At 37.9% G+C, this 25,375-nt stretch overlaps 1 protein-coding gene across 2 annotated transcripts in view; it reads left to right on the top strand.

The window, feature by feature from the left end:
- Positions 1-25,375, top strand: part of LOC105153322 (uncharacterized) — a 230,220-nt gene that overhangs the window by 57,369 nt on the left and 147,476 nt on the right. For both annotated transcript variants that reach the window (XM_087405428.1, XM_011068081.2), the window contains exon 2: positions 15,841-15,915. In XM_087405428.1, the coding sequence (XP_087261554.1) occupies positions 15,841-15,915 (75 nt within the window). The remainder of the gene's footprint in view (positions 1-15,840; positions 15,916-25,375) is intronic.

Here is a 25,375-nt window from a genome sequence, read left to right as displayed (position 1 = left end):
AGAATTCACGCGGTCTGACTACAGTCGGTTCATCGTACCGCGAATCGATCGGCCGTAACTCCTTTAGGGACAAATTATTCCAACGTTCGATGATTCCTTCGTCGAGAACTTTTACGCCGCACCGGGGAATATGGAAGTGATGCTCGAATTTGCTACTTCATGGCACTGTGATTTTCACGTTATTGCAAAACGAATAGTCCTATTTCCATTTTATAAAGATTTTATTTTCATTTTGTATACATGAGGAAGTATTTCATTTGTAAAATGATTTAAAATTTATTTTTCTTGATTCTTACAACGAGAAATTATTAAATTTTTTTACATATATTTTTATACATATTTCTTTCAATAAGAGATAATTAAACTATTTACTTACAGTAAATAAATATTTACTGAATAAAAAATGATACTTAAATCAAATTAATTGGTCTTTGTATCAAATAAAATAAATATATTTCCGTTTAGTAAATATTTAATTTTGGTACTATTCAAACAAATATATATTTATTAAAATTTAAGACATTTTTTCAATGTATAAAATATAATGTTATTTAATTGCAACCATGACACATGATATAAAAAAACATACATTTTTATAACGTCACATGCATTTATTCTTTATTATCGTTGAAACGTTTGTATGCGTGGCATTGTAATAGTTCTGAGTTAATGGGTTTCGAGGATGTCGTTTCTTCAGATCCTCGTGTGCTCTTCTGCAAGTTTTATGGACTACAAAATTTCTTATCATGCAAGGTTCGCTTCGTACGTGCAATAAAATCGTATGCAAGGAACGAAAATAGAGTACACTCGTTTATTCCGCGAAACACGTTCTAGAAACTTCATGGTGGTCCAGCGATTATTATTAGCCGCTCTTTCATAAGCACCACAATTATGGTGACGAGACACGTGAGTGTAACATACTTGCAAAGTACAACCATGTTGCTGAATTTTAACGTCCCTATTTTTTTCCATTACGACGTAACTCACGATCATAAACTTTAATTTCTACGGACATGACTTCGTCTCGGTTATTCGGGATCTTTTGGAGTATATTTTTCTCAGCGCACAACGTTTATGGCGCGAGTTACACACGTAAAAATATAACACGTAGAAAATTTGGCGCGAAGTCACTAATTCTGAAGCGCGAGCACGTATAACCATAAGTCTCAATATAGATAAGTACCTACTATGATTTTGCGCTGACCATCATAAAAGTTCAGTATGGAAAAGAAAAAGGAGAACGAGGTGTTGTTTTCGAAAATATATACTAATATACATTTTTCAGCATCTTGGACGTGAATTATTAAGTGTTGGAATTAATTCGTAGCGTTTTTAATGAAAGAATGTTATTTATTTCACATGAGCATTAAAAAATACATTAATGAAAGTACTTCCCATCACTTGTAAAACGCTACGAATTAATTCCAACACCTGATATTTCAGCCGTTGTACTTTTTGTCCGACTTTCTGACATTAATAATATCTTTCAATTAATTGAAACTGTAAATTAATTGAAACTCTATTCCACAATGCCTTTTTTAATTTACCTTAATATTTAATTGATAATAAACGTGAATCTTGCTTTATTATTATATTTATCTACATCTCATTTTAGTATGTATGATTTGTTACGTGGGATTGATCACGCATCGACTTATTTAAGTAAAGAGGAAAAGAATAAAAATATGATGAAAATTGCAAGTAGCCCTGTTTTCACGCACCTCTCATAAAGAAGGGTAAGAATATTAACCGCGGGAATTATCCTTAAAATTTGAAGAAAGGAACATCGCGTCGTCGTTTGGAACTCATGCTTTTAAGGCAAGAAAAAAGGCGTTATGCAAACGCCAGATTTCTCTTGAATGGATAATGTCGGAGACATTACACAGAATATTTGAGGATTATTTTACTACTCTATTTCGTGTAAATAAATTTCCTTTTTAGTTTTTAAGAATATATTAGAAATATTGTAGAATACATTAGAATGTTTTAAAAATATGCTAGGAATAAGATATTTTTTACAAGTGACGAAAATACAAAAAATATATGTATTATTGCTACATAATATTGATATTTTTAACTCTGTTATTTTTATTCTCTCCAGCTCAAGTTTTTTACTGTTCTAGGCTTTCCAAAAATGTGGAAAAATTCAAGGTTATCTTTAAATATTTCTGTCATATTATCAAATAATTTTTTTAACAAGATATTTTAAAAGAGGAACTCAGCCTCTCTTTATTTCGGAGGAATTTGAGAGTAAAATTTCGCTTGTGTGCGCCAAAGAAGACCTGGATTAATAATATAGTTACAAATGGCAATATTATATAGTTTTTGTTAGCAATATACACATTTTTTATTATGTATACATTCAGCATGAAAAGCGATACTCTCTCAAAGACTTTCGTGATTCACCTCGTGGCAACAGAAATTTATAACTAGGCAAACTAGTCAGTCCGACGTCACAGTTCTGGGCGCTTTGTCTTAATTACGGAAAGATAATGGGGGCCGCATTTTCTCGCGTCCTTTAACGGAGCTCGGTGTGTTTCATCAGGCGTTCCGGCGGAGAGGCGTCGGATTTCGCGAACGAAGTCAAAGGTGCGACGTCCGCGCGAACGCGCGCGCGGCCATTGTAACGTCGACAAAGCGTCGTGAATGCAGCATCTCGAGCGCGAGGAAATTCCTTAAAATCGGAAGAAAGCCAGCCGTCCCGTTACGCGCCCGGCCGTTTCGCGCTCGCTAACTCGAGCTAAACGCGACAAAGGTGGCCATTGTGCGAGAATACGTGAGATTTCTCCGGGCCAGTCTGTATACGCGTATTGCGCGTTCGCGCTTATATATATATATATTCGCGTTGTATATATATGTGGCCCTATCACGAGCCATTTACGCTTATCGTCGCATGACACGACATCCGGCCTGGAGCTCACGTAGCGAAGTATCTTTTATCCGTTCCAAAATTCTCCGCCGTACCTGTTTTCTGATTCAGGTAGAAGGCTTAAGGGCGAGTCCACGTTGCGAGGATACAGCAGTAGGTAGTATTTTGATAAGAACACGATAAGATGCGGACGTGACCGAGCGTGAACTTTTTATCGAAGTACGAGTACAATCGTTAATTTTCTCTTGCGAACGAATTCAATTTCCGGTCCTTCAATTGTTCCTTTGCGAAGAGAGTCTGTTGGAAAGGTTACGTTAGAGAGAATTGCGGTGTTTTCAACTGAACGTGGAGATGTGACATTCAAGCCATCACATGAAATTTTGTTAGCGTGCGTTTAAATTAGGGGAGATACGCACTGCGGTGTAATTGGTACCGTCGGGAATATGGTATTGTAGTTTTTAATTAAACTGTGTCGTTACGGTTAACAATTAGCATCGTAATCCCAAGTATCTCGATTCGTCTTAACTTTTGTCTACTGCAATGAAATAAAATTAGATTTTTATTTTTTTTTTACATTCCCAAAATTTTACATATTTTAGCACTTGTGTTCAGAAATTAATTTTGTTTTTCACGGAAAGAATTTTTCACGGATGTTGCTAAAAGACTTAAAACTTCCTTGCTGGATACAGATTTGAAATCTAATTTTGTTGGATCATCGACATAATTATGGAAATTAAAAAATGATGAGCAATGCTGCAAAAAATTTTTATATTTTGTAGCAGTCAGAGTTTGTTTTCAATAAAATTATTTTGATGGTCCAACCAAATTATTTTCAGATCTGTGCAATATATATATATATATATAATATATATTGTATAGCAATATTTTCTCCGTACCCAAACAATAGCTTAATATTAAGCACTCTTCACCGGGACTTTCTTGATTAGTCACTTCACCTATCACGGCATGAATTGATCTTAAGATACAGTCGGACCCTCAGGCATCGCGAAAAGAGAGCTGCCAGGAAAACGTGAGTCAGATCCGAAAGCACGTCCTATTAACGATCAACCTGGAGCTGATTCACGCCACTCTCGAGGCTATTCGTTACAGCCGTCGGACGATGCGTGGCATCTGTGCGGCGCGAGAGAAGGAAAAGAGATAAAAAGGAGAGAGGAGAGGGAAAATATGATGGAACGAATGAGAGAGAGAGAGAAGAGGGAAAACGAAAAATGCGTTATTAGTTAACCCGGCAGCGTCGCACGCGTATATACTCATGCACATGCAGCGGCCTAAAATAGTAATATCGTGGGATATAACGAGGCGTCCGACGCCGTCGCATCGAACGTGTTTTATCCCCGACGCGGCCATAAATCACGCCATGTTTAACAAACTCCAGCGCGTCGGACTCCGCAATAATACACATATTCGCCGTGAATTTACACGCGCGCGCATAGGGCGCGAATGTTGCGCGCGTTCCGGTGATACTTGCGTTTTTTTTTTATACGTCCGGCGTTGTTTTATTTCTTTCGGTTTTAATCATTGTTTATCGCAGTCACGTGTACAGCATATTGCGTTCGAAAGGGGTTGACAGGGGGAGCGGGAATGGTGGATGGATTACCTCCCCCACAGCTTTGATGCACTTTTCCACGACGATCGCCATTGGCGAGTCAATCATCGCAACACGGTGTATGTTCGTGTGTGTTCGAATTTAGCAAAATACTGTGGTTTGCAATGGCGACGAAATGCGCTTTTCGCAATGTGTTTTTCTCTGCTTTTTTTTTTATTTTTGGATGTACATTGTTCAATTTCACCTGGTATTTCGTTACGTGCTGTTAACATGAATTTTTATGGCTGTTATTGCACGATATTTATGGTCGCGATTGTGCAATCACCGAATAGCATAATTCGCGGGATTAACGTGGCGCGCTTAATGGAATAGAATGAAAGATACGCCGTGCAGATAGATATCGAACAAATATGTATAAGGAATATATTTATTTTTTACTTTTTTTTCTACAAAGTACTTGCGTACTCTGATATTATGAAATCGTATAACATGATTTGCTTTTCGACTATAATGATTGTAGAGTACGATTTATTTTTTTTTTTTGATAAATAAATATATAAAATGTATTATACATTATTTTAATATCTTAAAAATTCTCTAAAGACATTTACTAAAATGATATATTATTCAAATATCTAATAGATATGTCATTACGTAAATTAGAAACGAAATCAGCGATGCTTATGCACATTAATATTACATATACACGACATATGAAATGTTTTCTTTCGTACTAAATATTAAAATAAAATTATAGAGCATAGAAGAAAAGGAGATTAGAAGTAAAATAAATAAAAATAAAAATCAGCTAATAATAAAATTAATCATCTCTAAGTCTGTAATGTGTAGTGATGTACTAACAGAGTCTGATAAAGTTTATACTAAAAGCGAGTCTCAGGCAAGGTCAAAGTTCTAAAGTCAGTGGAGGTCGATGTGTTACACACCACCGGCTCACTGCAATTTTGGGACGTTAATCATGCAACGTTAAGGCGCTGCTTCACCTTCGCATCGCGGTTATCGAGTTCGCGCTATTATGTTCTTATTGCCCGCACCATAATCATCTTTTTCTCTCCCCTGGCGAGCCTTAATTACCCTGTTTACCGTTTTCATAGGCGTCGTAACGCCGTCGCGGCTATGCACCGTCGCCGTAACGCGTTTGATGGACTTTGAAAACAACCCCCTCGGCATCTTCGTGAGTTAACTTCTAGATTAACGCGCCTTAATTTATTACGCAAAATATTACGCGGAGCTCTTAAAGTTCTCGATTAATTTCACAACTACCAAAAATCCACCAATAAAAATTTTCATTGAAATAAGCTTGAAGAAATACTTTTAAGAAAGAAAGACAGGAACGCATCAAAATAGATAAGTCGTTTCTAGGGCATTAAAAAATTTCACATTAATTAATCAAATTGTTAATAATGTTCGATGACAATTCTCGAGAGACTCATTCTTTGAAAAGTAATTATCACGATTATTTAGACGATCCGTTTAAATGGATATCCCTGAAATTCCTTCTCTATAGTTTGCTTGGCGACAAGAGCTTGGCCTTGCCCTATGTATCCCTGCCCTTTAAATTAAATCCACGCTTTACGGTCAGTACGCGGAGTGGCATTTCGTGATTTGACGCGGGACAAGGTTTACACTCGCAACTGCGGCGCATGTTTAAAGTTACTTGGCGAGGGATTTACGACGGGCACGGGACGATTGTTGTTACTGTCGCAGCAAAGCATCCCAGACGGAAAGGTTTAAATAGTCGCGAATAGAGAAATTTTCGAAATATGTGCACCTTGAAAAAACCGTTTGTAACGTACGGATTCTTTTGATGGGGCCGCATTCAGTTTCGACAAAAACTTTGGCACATCGACACGACGACAAAGAATAAATGCACGGTTTCTGAAAACACGACGGGGGCTGAACGATTATGGAAATAATATTTGCGATATATAATATTTCGTAACAAAGAGAATTATTTATGAAAAATTAATTAATATTTATAAATTATATATATTGCAATAATGTAATTTCTTACAGGCATTACACTATATTTATACAAAATAATACGCTACGAGCTTTTGTAACAATCCAATATATCTCTTACAGAAATCTAATACCGATCAATTTATTATCGAATGACAATAATTAATTATTTATTTGGAGTGCTAAAAGCACTGAATAATAATACTTTTAATACGTAAAATTAGTAATTAAAAGTATAACTGTTTTTTATTAAATTGCCCAGCATTAGAAATTTCTGTAAAGGATATTATTATTGCATTATTACGAAAGTACGTAGTCTGTTTTTGTTAGTTCATAATTTTCGCGATGAACTAACATAATGTCTAATTTTTCAGAGGGAACCCGGGGTTAATCGAGAGAAGTGTACCTATGGCTATATCGAATTCCTTAGCTAGTAACGAGTCAATACGCACGCACATGCACAGTATATACAGGAGGAGAATGTAGGGCGTTACAGTTCCGCTTAAATCGACACTCACCCTTTAGAGGTTCTCGAGAGCGCCGCTTTCCTAGTTTGAGGACGGATGAGGCTTATATATGTGTGTAGCTATCGAGTATTACGAGAGTGGCGAATAAGCGGACCGTGTCGACGAATACGGATCAGCTTTAATACCCGAATGATCCTTCGGTACTCGATATGGAATCACTCCCTCGATCCACGACGCACCGCGTTGCGTCGTTGCTCGTTTTTCATCACATTTGACGAATAGAGCGTACCGTCGGGACGCACGGAGGCTATTAAAACAATCGCAGATCCGGGGGGCTTATAAGAGTATTACATAATGTACTCTACAATTTTTCATGGAATATCATGATGTGAAATCATTTCCTGGCGTTTCCTGGCGTTTCCTAACGTTCCGTAAATTTTTGTATCGTTTCGAAGCTCAATTTCTCGCGCGTTTCTTTATAATATTTAACTCTCGAATAAATGTTGTGTGCTACTCAAGTTTTCAAACTCAATTAGATAAGATTGGCATATAACATTAATTCTCTTTGGATTATTTTTGGAATTCTTTTCTGAAAAAACATTCAAATTATTATATTTCAATGTACAATGTATACGAAAAATGCAATCTAACTTGTTATATTTGATATTTCGCAAACCACATGGATCTATAACGGAAAGTTGTTCGACATGACCTAATCGTCACGACGTGTATAGCTGCCACTCGAATCTAAATACGTTTTTCAACATCTCTCCCGTCACTCGGGTACACATTCACGGAGTGACAAACGTCATCGGTGCTCAGGCATTGGAATGGTGGGATCGAGGAGTGTGTTGGCGAAAAGTTTTATTTACTTTAAAAACGTGGCGCCAGAGATCCGCTAGTCGGCGCGCAAGGAAAATAAAGTTTTGTTGAATAGAGGCGAGAAGAGGACTCGTAGGAGGAAAGGAAGCAATAGAAATGAGAAGGAAGCCTAGAACGAAAGAAATTACGACGGCAAAAGTTGGCGGTAAAAATCCGGATAAGTTGAAGAAGTCAGTTATTGCGATAATACACCTAACTTATTCGTGCTAAACGACGGACGACTGATGACATGCGCATGCATGCACCCTTTGAGGTTGTCTGTCCGAAAACGCAAAAAAATTACCCGTAAAAAAGAGATTCGCTGACTGGCGCTTTACCGCGTGTAGCCTTACGAATAATCTGCACGAAAATGAAGTGCCTGCCTTCTCGCCTTATCTATAATTTACTCGCGTGGGCACCAGTGCGCCGTTCCCTGCACGGACTACTCGTGTAACACGTGTTTCAACTGCGAACTCTTTCCAGGGAGCAGAAGCTTGCCAGACTCGACTGGAAATATTACCTGCGAGCCCGAAGAAGTATTACTTTTGAATTCACACGAACATCTTCTCTCTTTTTGCTGTACGTTTCATTTTTATCGGCCATATATATCCGCCGATTATATTATCAGCCTCGATATTATTCGTGATTCTCTTGTCAATCTACAAAGTTGCAGCAAATAGAGACTGCACGAAGGAGAATAATTTAACATATATTCATACATATATGCCATAATATAATATCATAAATATTTTAGAGAACTCATATCGGTAATATAAATCACTATGTCATTTCTATCCATAGAGTTTCCAAAGAGTTAAATCTTTTGGGACACAAATTCCGAGAGAATTACGCGTATCGCAAAGCTTGGATTATAAACCCGATAGAAAAGAACCGCAGCTACACGCTCAATAGTGTGACGTCGTCCCCGTTCCGTTTTATTAAATGTAAAGCACAAGTTATCGCATTCGGCTCGCAAAATATCGCGGGTATCCAATTTCTCCGTACGTATTTTTCTCCCCTCTCTCTCTCTCTCTCTCTCTCTCTCTCTCTCTCTCTCTCTCTCTCTCTCTCTCTCTCTCGCATCGCGACTATCGATGCCCCAAACGAAAATTCTTCAGCCACTTCACGAGCACACTCGATGCCCCGCGATAATACCGAGAGGCATAATAGCCAGAGATGCAAGTTTTCCCCCCGTATTCCTCCCCATGCACCTCTTTCGTGACAGTGCTTTCGATTTTCCGCGCAATTTTCGAACCACAGGCGGACAGATGGCCCACGAATCACAGCCATTGTCGCTCAACAATGCCTCCGTACCTCACCTTCCCCGTGCAGCGCGCGGCGAGTCCTTGGTCGCGGTCTGCCCGTTATGTATATATTACCTATCCGTTATATACACACCCCACGGACATACACCGCGTATTATATCACATAACATACGCGCTTGGCGCGCATACGATCGCGTGTACGGGGTGTCTCGGAGTTAACACGCTAGCACAATGGTCGGAGGGATAGTATCAGTTTTATAATACGATGAATTATAAGGTATTGATCTATTTTGAGTTATCACGAGCCTTTAATAAATAATTACAATGTTATTTTTACAATTAAAGCTCGAATTAAACTTTCGAAGCTTAAAGTTTTTCCGGAGAATGAGACAAAAGGAAGACTTTATTACCCGGTTAATTTATTAAAAGTCCTTTGTCGATTTTCGATCGTTCCTCAAGTCGATAGCCATTGATACCTCGACTCTGTAGCCAGCCGTCATTCTTCTTAGTCACCTCTCTCTATCATCTGGAGCTGAAGGCTTATTCACGCGCGATAGATAGGTACAGGACACCCCGTACACGTACACCCATCTACCCACTCATACGTACCCCCTGGAGAGTATTACGTACGTACATACAGCGACTATGTGGCTGGGAATATAGGTGGTAGGTAATATTCGACGATGCCGAAAGCACGTTCGAGCGATCGATCTCTCGCCTCCCTATCCCCTGGCCCCCAATGCCCCCGACCTCCTTTACCCTTCTCCACGCGAGTGCCGGTTGCATTCGGGACTCCAGACTTCGGCGTCGCCACTGAGAGAGGAGTACCAGCCACTAAGAGAAGTATGAACAGCCAAGAGCGCGAGCGAGCGAGCGAGGGTGGATGGAAGACCGTTCCGGGGTGTGGGACGCCAAAGGGGTGCGACCGTCGGGGGTGGATACCCTACTAGGTATCTCAACTTACGATTGCCCCGGGGGCGTGCACAGAAGTGCAAAGCAATCGTCTCCCGGCCTCGACCCGTCTCGAGCTCTGCGGGCTCTCTTCTCTACCTCCCGGAAAGGGGTAACGTATCGAGATACACGCGAAAGCACCGAGGGGTTGGATATCTCTCGGCGGTCCGTTGCCGTTGTTGCTGCCTGGTTTCCAGCTCGATTTACAGCACAGGAACGCACGACTTACGGAATTCTCGTAGAAGTCCGTGGTCCTCCCTCCTTCTGTTTCTCTCTCTCTCTCTCTCTCCCTCTCTCTCTTGATCTCTGTTTTGCTCCTTGTTGTATATGTGTCTACTCTGTTTATCTCTTCGATCTTCAACGATCTTCTCCTCTTACCGGCGAAGCGAATCAGCCGACGTCGCGGATTTACGACGCGCGAAATTTGGACGACGGTCGTTCGTCTTCGCACGTTACTTCCGCTAACTTGGTGAATTTTCTTTCCTTTTCTCTTTGTGGAGCACATTTCTTCAGGCACATTGATATTTTTCTTCAAGAAGGCTAGAAACGTTGCGGGAGAGACTTTGTCGATTTGGAAAGACGCGGATCTGCGAAAAAAGGGCGGTACTCGTATTATTTTGCGGTTCCACGCCTCCTACCGACGTGAAATACACAGCCTATGGAGAAATTTAGTTTTCCACCTCCGAATTCCCGAGCTGTCGGCATTGGAATTTCTCGTCGCGTTATTTTGCGATTTTACACTCGAATTATAAGCAGATACGCGGCGCCCACGAATTTGCTTCACGTCTGCTGGAATTTTTGAGTCGTGCATATCGACGTTGTTTTCCATGTTGTTTTGTGGCTTCCACATGATACATGAATTCACGTACTTTTACTATTTCTCATGTTTAAAGTCTTGATTCGGAATTTCTCCGCTCATGCGTTAACATAAAATTGTCATTGTTAATACTGGACTAGTTTTTTAATTGCTATTTTTAAGTAGTGCAATATGTACCCTTTTGTAATTAAATTGAAATTGAAAAAGTCTATTTTTTTGTATTTCAGTATATATTAAAAATATGAGAAACTTAGTTTTACATTGGAAATTTATAACTTTAATGAATAATATAATTAAATAATAAAAATCTGAATATTCGTTTATCTACTATATTTTACATAATACTAAAATATTATTATATTTCAGTAGAAACAAAACATCATTGATATAATTAATATTTATCAATAATTGTAGTAAATGTTAATTTTATTTCAGAGATAAATTATTATCTACAGGTACACGAACAGGATAAAAGCTTTTGGGGGGTTTATCAATTAAAGTTAAATTACACACAATTAATTAAGAAATATATCTATCATAAGACTGCAGCTGGAAATTCTTTAATGATGCGCATTCGAGTTGATCTTCGTGCAGTAACTGGAAACGTACGGGCTTACGGAAGATGCGGGCACAAGGACGGGGTCGTGCGTAGCGAGATTCTGTAACAAACGACATGACTATACGTTATCTCGGAGACCGAGATACATGTCTTGGGGGAGGAAGTTTCCTCCTGTAGTTTCACACTCGAATTACAAACGGGAACGCGTATTTCGATGCTCTCTCCGCAAGTCGATAGAGCTTTCTTTCGCGCTCTATAATTCGCCATTCCCGTTTTCACGTGCCCCCTATCATTTACGCCGCTTCTGACATAGGTTTCGCGATTAGAATTGAAAAATAGGAGATGCACATTACAATCGACTTAACGTGTACATCTGAAGATATACGTATAAAATGAAAATTCTGAACAACGCGCAGAATCATTTTGACTATCTAACGCGTCAAAGGGTTAGAGCAGCGCATATTACTAAAGTATAATGAATGTTGGAACAAACTTTAGCAATATTTTTCAAGAGGAACATCCAAGGAGATGTATGAGCTTAATTAAGACCGGGCATGCATCATAAAGTTTCGTTTGAGTAACGTGAACGCGTGCGATATGCTGCAAAAAATTTGTTCGCAATTTCGAAAAAATTTAGACTGCATCATCATACATGCCTTTTTAAAACGAAAATGAGAGAGATAACTCCAATAGCTTTTCCGTTTGCACGAGTGTAAATTTTTATCAAGCACTTTTTTCAAGCACGAAAAAAATTCGTAACTTGAAATTGGGTAGATGAAAATCTCTCGCTCCATTCATCAACATATTAAAAATAATAATTTTAAAAAGATGAAGTTAAAGTGATAATAATTAGTGATATAAAGAAAAATGTAATATATACATATATATAATTTATTTTTTTACTATTCTACTTTTGTTCCTGATTACATTTCAAAACCGAAAAAAAAAATCTCGTCGCGCAATTTGCAGAATTAGATATATGTATTGTAAATTCACATAGAAATATTTAAGCTATTAAGATGCGTTTTGATTAAATATAGGATTTCTCTTATTTAATACAAGATTTCTCTTATTTAATTTTATTCTCATCGATTCAATTTCGTATTATAATTATATATAATTGTATATAACATGTATATATATATATATATATATATATATATATATATACTGAGAAAAATTCGAAATAGACATCTATACCGAAAATATATAACTTGGGGCAGTACAGATAACTTGGGACATGTATTTTCGTTAAATCATGGTATCTATTCATAGACCTTTAAAGAAAGTTTAAATTTTAAATTTTTTTTAGTGACTCATGGATGGGTGTCACGATTAAATTTAATAAAACTACATGCCCCAAGTCACATTTGTTAATGATTTATGAATTTAATCATACACCATAAAGTTTAAGAATTTAAAAAGATACACGGAAAGAACGGTTTTATTGAAATATTTAAAAATTTAGCTAGATACGTATCTGAAAATAATTTTGTTGGATTATCAAAATAAATATGAAGGACACTCAAGCTGGTTACTAGAATGTCAAAACTTTTTACAGCATTGCTCATCATGCTTGAATTTTCTACATAATTATTTTAATAGTCCAACAGAATTATTTTCAGATCCATATCTATTTAAACTACCCGCAAATTATGTAAAAAATATTAGGCTCCGATGAAATGAGTTAGTTTTCACACACATATATAATATTGTAATATAAAACTATAATGTGAACAAAAGATATTATTGCCACGTGGCTCAATAATGGATAATTTTTGAACTGTGACGTATTACAAGTAAAAAAAAACTTGTGTTTTCGAGAACATTTTTTATACATCATGCTTCAAAAAATATCCATTATTGAATCTTATGTCTATACTGAGAAAAAGATATTTAAAAATTTATTTGAGAAAAATATACTTATTTTATGAATAAATCTTTATTTAATATAGCTAAATAAAGCTTTATTCTAACAAATAAGCTAATCTATTTTATTTTCAATCAATGAGATATATTTCACAGAAATGTATATTTTATCATCACAATTAAATTTTTTCATAATTAATAAATATCAAAGAAGAAAACATCGTAACATTTGCTTCGCAATACTTTGACATTTTTCTCTCATTGTATTGGCATTTTTGTTTACCACATTAAAAGCTATATTATATGTGACAACTAACTCGTTTCACTAAGACCCAATTTCCTATGTAAATTAGTGCGGTGTCCTTTTTAAGTAAGTACTTTAGCAAAACCATTCTTTTCATGTACTTTAACTGCGAAACATGAAGTCAACGAAAAGCAAGAAAACAAAAATGTCACAAGCTCATTTTCAAGTTTGTAGTTAAAAGGTCTTATCTACTTTGGATAATCAACGATATTAGCAGCAAGTTAACTGCTTTGGTATTAGCGCGTAAACGCGTCGTGCCAGAATAGTTGGACATCGATTTTCATGCAAATGTGTGCGTGTGCATGTCTGTATGTGAGAGGGAATTATCTCTCGATGTTCCGATTCGGCGGTCAGAACAGTGTTCTCCCTTGAATCCGTGGATAGATCGATATCGAGCGATTGGAGAGCTTAGGCGGCGCGTCAGTCACCTTTGGATTCCTCAAAAATCGCCAGTTAGCGGTCAGTTTGCGGACGGGAGGTGCGCTCTATGCTCGGAATACTTCGGATAGAATCCGAGAGAGAACATTCTCGACGTCCTCGTCGGCAACTGTCGAATTAACCCCGCGGTATATGTATGTATGTACACGCCTTGGAGATACGGCACTTCCGGAGAAGCCGCGGTCAGCCGAGCCGCAATGCGATTCCGCCTGCAAATACCGCTCACCGGGTGGGTGTCAGTTTTGTCGGTTTCTTCGTCCAACTATTTCGAACTCCCGTTAACAGCTCGGAAACGACTTCCGTCGATTTGACGGAATGCATGGATCACTCCGTCGCCGTCGCCGCCGTCGCCGCGCGCCGCTGTATGCTGACTTCCCGATTTCTTTAGCCCGGAAATTCCTCGGCTGGAGCAAGAATTCCGGCCGACGGAAATTCCATCGTCTCCTCGATATCGCTCACGGTGCTCGGAATAATTCTCCTCGACGGCATCGCCTTACGCATCTTGTCACAACGATGTCTCGTGCATTCGCGAGAAGCAGAGATGTTGGACCCATTAAATTGCGAGTATCCAAATATTGTGAGATTATTCATGAAATTGAATAACGAACAAGTTCACTGATACGCAATACTTGTTCTGTGCTGACAATGAGTCAGTGTTGCAAAATTGATTGAATTTTAATGCGAATTTTATTTATGATACACGGAAAAAAATGTTTACTGGAGTATCTAAAAAATGTTATTTAAACACAGATCTGCAAATAATTTTGTTAGAACATCAGAATAATTATGTAGGATGCTCAAATCGGTTGTAAAAGCATTGCACAAGCATTGCTCATCAGGTTTGAGAATCTTATATAATTATTTTGATAATTTAATAAAATTATTTTTAGATTTGTAGCTAGCTAAATTTTTAAGTTTAGCAAAAACATTCTTCCCGTGTACCTGTGTATACAAAGATCGAATATTTCATTTTTGATTTATTTGATTATTATTTGTCTTCTGCTGACATATTTTTGCGACAATTTTTGCATAATGAAGATTAAAAGCATATAAATGATACATGGCGTCGCGGAGATTGGCATTCACGACTTTCAAAAATAATGCACCATCGGAACAAACACGCGATGTATTTCGGGACATACATTCTATCCTACTAATATGTACATATATGGATCCGCAGTCTGTCAGTCTCTTTTAAAATCCACCATACCGTGTCACGCTCGAACATTGCTCTCTCAGAAATATCGTAATGCATTTTGCGTGATATTTACTTATTAAAGTCTAGAGAGGAGTGTCATCGAGCGTTTATATTTTAGAACGACTTACCAATACTTCGACTAACATTTTGTTATTAATTAATACAATATTAAATATATAATGAAATAATTATACGTATCAAAATTACAGAACTGGATGTGACAGCGGAAATACAATTTTTATAGACAATTTTTAGTTAGATCTTTAGTTAGTAAATTTTACAAAAATGTTATTTTTGTGAACTAAATAAATAAAATAAAAAATAAATTGTACAATATTAATATTAATAATTAATTATAAAACAATTGTAATTAGTTTATATTATATAATTTAGAGAGAAGTGCATTTAAAATCACTTGTTATTTTTTAAAGAATCATAGATTAAAATAATTCCAAAATATTTTCGAGTATTTCAAGTATATGTACAAAATGCAGCATGATGTGTAATTTCTTCGATTTCGAAAGCGAAATGTGAAAAGTTTTGATTTTTCGGTCTTAGCTCGTCCTGTAAATTCAACCGCGAACTATACGTTGCGAGTGAATATTGCCGGGAACAAGCATTCGAGAGGCTTAAGTATCGAATCGATAGCTCGTAACGATCAATCCACGGATTAATCGCGAATTTCGTTGTTACAGAAATACTACGGGCAAAACTACGAGTCACTGGAGCGTCGTCAACACAACGCCGAGGCTTCGCTTTCTTCTACACGGGTGAGTTTCTATTTTTACGCTTTTTCTCTATCACTTTCTTTCGCGCACGTTTTTCATCTCTTCTTTATTATATCGCGTATTTTATATGTATAACAAAGAGAGTAAAAGTACGAATAAAGTTTTATTGTATACAACAATTTTGTAGTTGTAACAACATTGTAATTTTGTCGAATATTTAATTTCTAATCCGATTTCGGAGTACGTTTATTTATCTTTTTTCTCGATTACATATAATTTTGTTCGATTTAAAATAGACTTAATAAAAATCTTTCCAGACATAATATTACTTTTTAAAGTTAAATATCTTGGTAATTGAGCTTGAAATTACGTTTCTGTCAAAGTAAAGTCCATTCGAAATTAAATGCAAATTTCTTTTATCTTCGTTCATTTGTAAAGGAAATTTCTTAATATTCTAGTTTTTAACTTGTGCCAATGTTACTTAATTTTCAATTGTTTATAACTCGAAGTTGCCTCGATATTGCGACTTTTTTTTGAAGTTTAACTCTCGACATATAATATTCTTAAGTATATACGTGATTCCTATGACACTCTATATCTAGTTACGTGCATCTTTTAAGCAAGATACATTTTTAGCAGACTACAATAAACGCTTTCCTTACCATCGTTTTCTTATTCGTATTTAAGTGCCGTCACCGTCGTAAGAAAGTTTCGTTGCGCCGCGCCGTTGTATCGATATCGCGCTCGTAACGACGAGGGGTCGAGTTGGTTGACCCCGCATAAAGTGCGGGGCTTGTGGGTCGTGTGCCGGGTATCTTGAAAATCTCGTGGGTCAGGGCGTGGTACCGACAACGACAGAGCGGGGTCTGCAATCAGGCTGTGTCTCGTTCGCAGTGGCGGTGCGTTCAGCTAGGAGCTGCGCGAGAGCGTAGCACGCGCGAGTCTCTCTCTCTCCCTCTCTCTCTCGTTCCCCTCCCTGTGTAAACACCACCGCATACCCGCGCAAACGCACGCACGCACGCACATACGCAAAATCCTCAAAGACCTACACCCTCGCACTCGGGTCGACCGCCCATTCTGATTAGCGGCAAATAATACCCGTAACAATAGCTACCGTTTTCCACACAGCTTGTTCGTTTATATGTATTCGTGGTGTGCGTCATGTGTGCGCGCGCGCGTGACTCTCGACGTTGCGTACGTGCGTGCGTAAAGACCTTTTTGCGCCGATATGATCGAAGGGTCCGATGGCGCCCTTTGCACCAAAGCCCCGAAGACACGAGTCAGTCAATCCTTATCTACTTTCGATTCTCGTAACATCCCTTCGTCTTCATCTCTCTCCAGTTCTGTGTGTGTTCCCCTTGTGCCTTACGTCGATGGAATTTCGATGGTCTTCGAAACAGATTTATCGCGCCTCCTTTCGAGCTTCCAGGACTCTTTCGATACCTCTCGGCTGCTTTCAGTATCGATCACGTGGCGAGCGGTGGTCAGCTTGAAATCGTCGTATCCAGCGCTTGCGTTTTACCTCTTCTTTTTCTCCTCGTGTCTTCCTTTTACTTCCGCTTTGTATGAGCGTTGCGAGCTGCCGATATGTTGAATTCTTTATGAACACGGACGATTCATTCGCAGCGCGAAAATAGAGAAGAATAAGAGCTCGAAAAACCTGTTCGAAGAACTTTGGGTTTTGTCTAGTTCAATTTTTGAGGCGTGAAAAGACACGTCGTGTCTCGCAACAATGACAATAACGTCGAGTACAATGACGATGATGTCGATAAAAGCGCCGACGATTTCTGTTCCTTTCGGAACTGTTCGTCGTCTGTGAACATTGCGTTATCTCGTTCCCGCTTTTGTTTAACGTCGTTTCTTATCGTCGGCTGGAGCGACGAAAGTTATCGTTCGATCGCGACTACGGGCGAGGCGTCATCAAGAAATAAATGGCCGAGAAGCGAGGAGGTTAAGCTGCTTTTTCGCCGCTTAACCGCGCTCCTTCGTTATCCGAGTCTTGCCGAGACTTCCGAGACATTAAAGAGAAGCAACGTTCGGAGACAGGTCGACGGTTAAGCTCCGAGCTTACGGTTACGGTTAATAGCGGTGATTAACCCTTTGCGAAGCCAATCTTTAAGCGTGGATAAAAAATCACGCGAGATTAGCGAGGGATATTGGAAACTTCTCTCGAAAGGACGATACGATGTCGGAGACTTAGTGAGAAGATATCGTTTTATTAAGAAGCTCGAAAAGTGCAAAGTTGCTACAAATATTATGAACATCTATTGAATTCTTTCGCTTTAATAATCATTGATAAAGCGCCGTGAAATGTGCTTTTTATATGTTATTAAATTTTATTTTATCTTTTGTGTAATTAAATTTTTATTAATGTGCTTGCGTTTGTTATCTCAGACTATTTAATAATTAAATAATAATGTTGAAATAAAAACGTATTTCGTACATAATATCTCACAAATATTTCTGTTGTGAAAGTTTAATTTCGCAATTAGCGTTAGACGTAACTTTATTTGAATACGAAAAGCTTTCTTCCGAAAAATGATATTATTGTATACAAAATAGAAATTAATATCAAGTAATTTTTCGAAACTTATACATTAAAATATTATATTTCGGAACTTACGCGAAAATATTTTTCTTCAATCTTGTTATGTACTTTTAAATTATGATAAGCTTTCTTATTAATTTCACCTCGAACCGTTTATCGTAAAGTCAGCCTCATCGACCCCGAGTACATTCGATCTTTCGTTATCGCTCGAGGATCTCGGGTCCCAGTCAGCAGAAAGCATCTAATCCTCCGGAAAGCCCTCGTGAAAAAGCCTCGATCTTCAATTCATCCCGTCCCGTTCCGTGCGCGATCGAGCAACAGAGCGGAAAGCCTCGCCGCAACCGGAAGTCGGGACGGTCAGGACGGTCTCGGCCGGTGAGAGAGAGAGAGAGAGGGGAGAGGGGGGAGGGGCTTCTTTTTCAGAATGAGAATAATGACTCGAATTACGGTCATTTTCTGTGCGACCGCACAGGTGTCCGATTGTGCGCGCGACGGGAATCGGCCGAACGCAGACATGCACACACACGTTGCATCGCGGTGGCTAGCCACCACCGCCGCCACCACTACCGCCGCCACCATCGCCGCCGTACACGTGTCACCTGCACTTCCACTGCACGTCAGTAGCCAGCATTGCGGATATAGTAAAACTCACGCCGCGAGCTGACGAGGTGCACGACCGCGTTAAACGTGCGGCGGTGCATTTGAAGAGCCGGATTTAAAAGCAGCTCGAGTGTCGGCGGGCGAACGGCCGAATGTTAAACGCTCGAAAATTTAATTGAATACATTTTAATGTATACATGTGTATCGCACTGGTCCTGATTGTAATACCTACTTTATATTTTGAGATGTTTTATATTTTGTTTGTGAATTATATTACCGCAACGCTCAATTACCTAATGATAACGTGAGTATTGAATACGCTTGGCAGAAGGAAATGATACTTATATTAGTTGTAAAATTTTTTAAATCAGTTGCAATATTTTTCAAAGTTGAAACTTAGAATACTATATTGTGACATCAGCGTAACTTGCACTCTGATCATTCTTTGAATTGCGCGTACATCCATATTAATAACATTATTTAAACTTTAACTTCCTCCGTCTGCAATCTGGGTCCTTTTTAGCATAAGCTAAATTTTACTCTCTAATTTCACTCTTATTTTTACTCAAATTCAATTCTTATCATCCCTTTTGTACCTCCGAAATGTATATATTCCATCTATGAAAAAATTATAACTTTTAAACAAGTAATCCTGTCGATTTTTATCTTGACTTGTTTTAAAAAAGAAGGTTCATGTAAAAGTAAGTACAGAGATGAGTCGAAAAATTATCCTGAATTTTTTGAAAACCTAGAACAATAAAGAAACTTGGATTGAACAAGAAAAAAGACTTACAATTAGATTGCAAACGAAGGATTGAGGGTTAACTTTACAGTAACAAATCTATACATATTTTATTAATTTTTTTTATGCGTCTGATTTTCTCATCTTTAATTATCACATGTTTCCAATATCATTATATATCCAATATCACATGTTTCCAATATCATCATATACTCCTTTATGCTTTTTTGTCAAATTCTTGTTTTTCGTTATCTCGAATTCAGAGTTCGGCGCTCGAACCAGTATTTAATTGAACTTCTCGATTTCCCCGTTATGTGAAAAGCCTGTTCTTCCGACCTGGCGCCGTCTGGAATATCGAGGTCGCTCCGTATATCATGGCCGGAAAAATCGCCATTGACATTCGATCGTAACAGCCAACTACTGACCGAGTTCTCTATCTCAAACGCGAAACACGACGCTCGTTCGGAGTGACGAAGTAAGGCGTGCAAACGCATCGGCAAAACTGATCGATATATAAGAAGGTATTCCAAGACTTTTAGGAATCTTGATTTTGTTATAAATTCTGTAACGAATTTTACGTTCGTTTTTCCTCAGGCAAGATTTTGTAGAGAATTTAATACTTGAGATGAAATACTTTAGTAATTAAACACCCATTAATCAACGCGTTAAGCGCGATGTCTACACTCGGTTTGCATTCTCCGTTATTCGCTGACTGTCGAAAGTAAACCACTGTCGAAAGTAAACTATTGAGTTTGCCTTCACTTTGGCAACGTTCTTCCAGGAAAGCAGATGAGGATTCGGTGGTTTAGCTTCGAGGGTCAGCGAATGCCAGAGATTTGAAACGGTTTCAATGCGAGCGTACCGCGTTCACATGTTGATCAACGGATGAAAGGGGTAGTTGAACTTTGTTTCATTTATCTAAAGAGCTATAATCTAGTCTACAAAAAACACTATCCATCATTTATTGCTTTGATGTATCTTAAGACTCCTGAGTAGTCACCATATTAAGTCGTGACGTTAGAAGTGAGAAATGACACGTTAATTTGTATTTACGTGTCATTGGTAAATAAAAACAATTTGAATAAAAATGATGAAATCACATGAAATGCTTTTATTCAATGCGCATGCGTAATCTATTTTCACTTTCACGTGTTTTTTTTTATCACTTTACGATTGTTTACTAGCAGACGGGATAAGCAGTTTTCGTCCATTTTTACAAATGTTTTGCGATCTGATCATTTTGTTTTATCCAAATTGTATTTATTTACGAATTGCATGTAACAAAAATTAACGTGTCATTTCTCGATTCTGACGTCACGATTCAGTATGGCTGTGATGACTACTCAAGAGCCTTAATACCCTTAAGAAAAAATTAATACCAAGTTTAAAAGCAGAAACGGTACTTTCGAATTAGTACACGCGTGATGTTAAATAGCGAGTTAAATATACAAGAGGTAAAGTAGACGGCAAGTTAGAACCTCTCTTGAAAAATTGATCATGAAATGAAGGCGCGTTCAGACCAAAGTAAATCGCATTTAATTATTTCTTGGTTGGTCCGCAAAGACAGAAGCGGATTTGACTGCGCACATCTCGACAGTCTGGTTGGTTAAATGCATAGCAACAATTAAATTCTTCTCGAAAAACAGAAGGATTAGCGCCTTCTCTCTCTTTCTCTTTCCATTTACATCCGTACATGATAATTTTAATAGGTCGTCGTGCATTATTTAAACATTTTAAACAATTGACATCGTTGTGTTTCACCACTACTCACATCTCGCGCTGTACGTTCGTGTGCGTCGACTTTTCGTTTCGCAGCACAAAAATGAGTGCGAGTCGTCGGTACGTTTTTCCGCCGTATTTCAACGCGGATCCAGTTTTGGTCCAATCGGATGTAGTAAGAAACGTGGTGCGCGATAAGGGCCGCTGCCCCCGTTAAGGGTGGCGATTTTCCGTCACCTACTGTTGTCCACTTGCGCGAGAACGTATAATATATCGATCGAATCGTTTCCGACGTTCGATTGCGATCATAAAATCTGCTGTCGTTGTCGATGTCGTTGACCGGTATTTCTCGCTGACCGGTACTCTAAGCCGATGCGAATAAGCTTACAAGAACCACCGTCGCGTTCTACCTCTAGGACGCGAATCACGATCGGTTGACGCGTAAAAGCGATTATCGAAAGTTTGCTGACGTGTTTTTCCAGTCTTTGATTTCGAGGCACGTCGACTCGCCGGCTAGCTACAGGTCATGCAATGGCCGTCGGTGTACAACGGATACGTGTAAAGGAAAGTAGAAAAATAAAGTGGATACGCTATCTCGTTAACCTTTAAGCACCTTGTGAGCCCTTCGTTCTATGTTACACACTCGATTCCCGATTCTATATCGGATTTGCTTAATCATGACAGACTGGATGCAAGTAATGTTTCGTTTTATTGACAAATCGCATTCTGTCGTGATAATTTGATTACACAGACATTGGAAATTAGACAGACAAATATCAATTGATAGGTTTTTAATTTAATTTTTTTAAATTTAGTTTATTGCAAAACTTTATATAAAAGACTACATGTTAACAGAGTATAATAGACATAAAATATGATACATTAGACTATAGTTAACGTAAACATAAATACAATAGTAGCTTGCAAATGGTTAGACAAAGTAATTAATGGTTTCCTCTATTTTTTGTTGATCAAATTATATTTATTTTTAAAAACTCGTTCTCTTCAATTTGATAAGATTACATCAGATGGATAAACAAAATCAACTGTAAACATGTATATGTATGTGTATGTGTATATACACACATGCGCACGTTTTCTTCTATTTTCAATCGATATTAGTTATTTGAAAACCTCAAAATACTAATATAGATTACAACGAGATATATTATCGAATATAATATCTGATTCGCTTGATATACCCGCGCGGATATTATAGAACATAGATAGATTGAATGTCCAACGTTTGCGCGTTATTTGTAGACAAATATGGATCGCAAATGGTGTTTTAATCGCGTTTGTTTTGTCACGGCCGTTTCACCGTGGACGAGCGAATTAACGAACAAGCCCGGTGAAAAACCAGTCAACCGGCTGTCCGCTGTCTAATTTTTTTCCTCGATCCGGAGCACCGGCCTCCGCGCCGGTGACACGAAAAAGGTCGATCGCCGACAGCGTCAATCACGGTCAATGGACATAAAAGGGATTACCGAAACTTCACTAATGTGATTCCCTGCCGTCGTCATCCGGCCATCCTGATATGCACGTTACTTGCAGTCCGATCGCATGTCAATGGCAGCCGAGCCAGCGCAACAAGAAGGCAGAAGGTCGATAAGGCGTATCGTCGTGTCGGCCCTGACGGCCGAGATACTTTCTATTGTCCATAAAGATTCTGTGCGGTTCTATCGTCATATTTTGAAACGAGATATTGAGCTTTCAATCCGGCGACAGCGATTGTTATTAACTGGACCGTCGCGATCATTAAACGAATTGTTATTTATTTCAATGGTTTTTTTTTCTGCGTCTCTCTCTCTCTCTCTTTCTCTCAATATACTTTATATGTAGCGTTATTATTTTTCACCCAATGTGGCGAATGGACAATCGAGCCATTTTGTCCGTTAAATTAATTTCAATAAACCCGATTTTTATATTTGTGCGAACTACGAGCCGTGTTTATTCAATCAAATACATTCTAAAGACAAGTATAAAAAAAAATATCGATTTCAACATCAAAGATAAATTTTCTGATAAATTTTGATTTATATATCATTGTTGAAGGAATATGATATTAATACACGTAAATTTTTATTAATGATGCCTTGAGGCATCGATAAATTTTTGTTAAATTAAAATCGATAAATTTTTATTAATGATGGAGGAATTTGAACCTCACTAAATTGTGTCAATCTATATAAAGTATCTATCTGTCCGCGATCGTCGTAAATACAATCGTGACGTTTAATCATAATCGTTCGAACCGTCTGTACTCTAATTTCTGCCTCGAATCACGATATCTTCGACATGAAAGGCCCACGGATGCTGATTGCATCGGCGCCGTCAATCACGGCGAGGCACGAACAAAAATTGCGATTGTTAAAACCTTGGTAATGTGATTTTCGCGAGCGACGCTCTTTTCCATACGTGTCACTCGCACTTCAATTACGCGTCGCGCGACAGCTGAATTGTATACCAAAGATCGTATTGCAAACGAATAGGCGAACATAACGAAGAAGCGAGAGAAAAGCGGAACAGACGCGCCCGGAATCGTCAAAAACGCAGCGCGAAGTTTGCATAGAACGCAGAAAGATTTCTATCGATAGAATTGAAATCAATATTTGCGACAGATATGCTAAACATATTTTTATTGGATAATACGTGTCTGTAATAAAATAAAATATTCTGTATATAAAATAAGGCTGGCATGTACACAGTGCAAAATGTATTTGTACGGGAGAAAACTTTATTTTTAAAAAGTAAACATTATTCAGCGAAAAATAAATTAATGTCGAATTGATATCGATACGATGATTTCGATATCAATTCGACACCTAATTGATAGTCATTTCTTGCCGAGTGTAATTAACATATTATTCATAAAGAACAAAACAGACCGTATGTTTCTTAAAATTATACATAAAAATATGTATTAATTATTGAAAATATATTACCTTAAAAATAAACAAAATTTAAAAATTGTATTGTTTGGACGCTCAAAAAATATTCGTACAGTCGAGAAATTTAGTTTTTAAAATGAGGAATATATGTGAAGCTCGTTTGTTTATGTTAGAACAGAATGTATTTATTGTATAAAATTGCTAATTAATGTTTATTTTTTTACAAATAAGGCTTTTTTTAATACAAAATTTTATTTTACGAATATTTTTTGCACTCACTATATATTGCTTTTTAATTCTAATGAAATCATCAATATTATATTAGCAAAAGAGACAAAACAGACCTCCTATGTATTTTTCTTTTTATAACAAGCACGCATTTGATTATTGCTGTATGCCGAGAATGTTTTCAATTTCTTCTGCAATCTTATATGTTCTATGTAATATTTATCTTTTAATTCTTATAATTCTGTGCATTATAGAAACGTTTTCAAAATAATTCAGAAGCTTTAATTTAATAATCACAATGGCTAGCAAGCGTTATACACACGTATATCATGATTTTAAAACGTTATTCATCTGTAGTTAAAATACGTCAAACGTGTTGACGTCGGAGATTCTGTTCAAATATGCACATCGACGATATGCAGTTTCAATCGAAGCGCTCGATCGGTGTCTTCCAATTCTCCCGGCTAAACGATACGACGGACAAGGCATTCGACACAGGTATTGTCCACAGAATGACGATCGCCGCACTACCGCTTACAGTTTTTTTCCTATGGGAGAACGGATCCCGCGGTGATACGACACAGCATGAAAGCCGATTCCGTCGACGCCGTCAATCACGGCGCGCCGGATATAAAAGCGATTACCGAAACATCGCTAATGTGATTTTCCCGGCGAGCGGTTGTGAGCCCTCTCATATCGGCGACAGCGTGTATTGACTTTTGCTCGGTTCCTCCCGAATGAAAGATGGCGTCGTGCAACCGATCGATATACTAC

The sequence above is a fragment of the Acromyrmex echinatior genome, chromosome 4, assembly GCF_024713525.1.
Source record: "Acromyrmex echinatior isolate Ae372 chromosome 4, ASM2471352v2, whole genome shotgun sequence".
Taxonomy (NCBI): Eukaryota; Metazoa; Arthropoda; class Insecta; order Hymenoptera; family Formicidae; genus Acromyrmex; species Acromyrmex echinatior.
The sequence above is the reverse complement of the archived record's forward strand: the minus strand, read 5'-3'. Positions and strand labels throughout refer to the sequence as shown.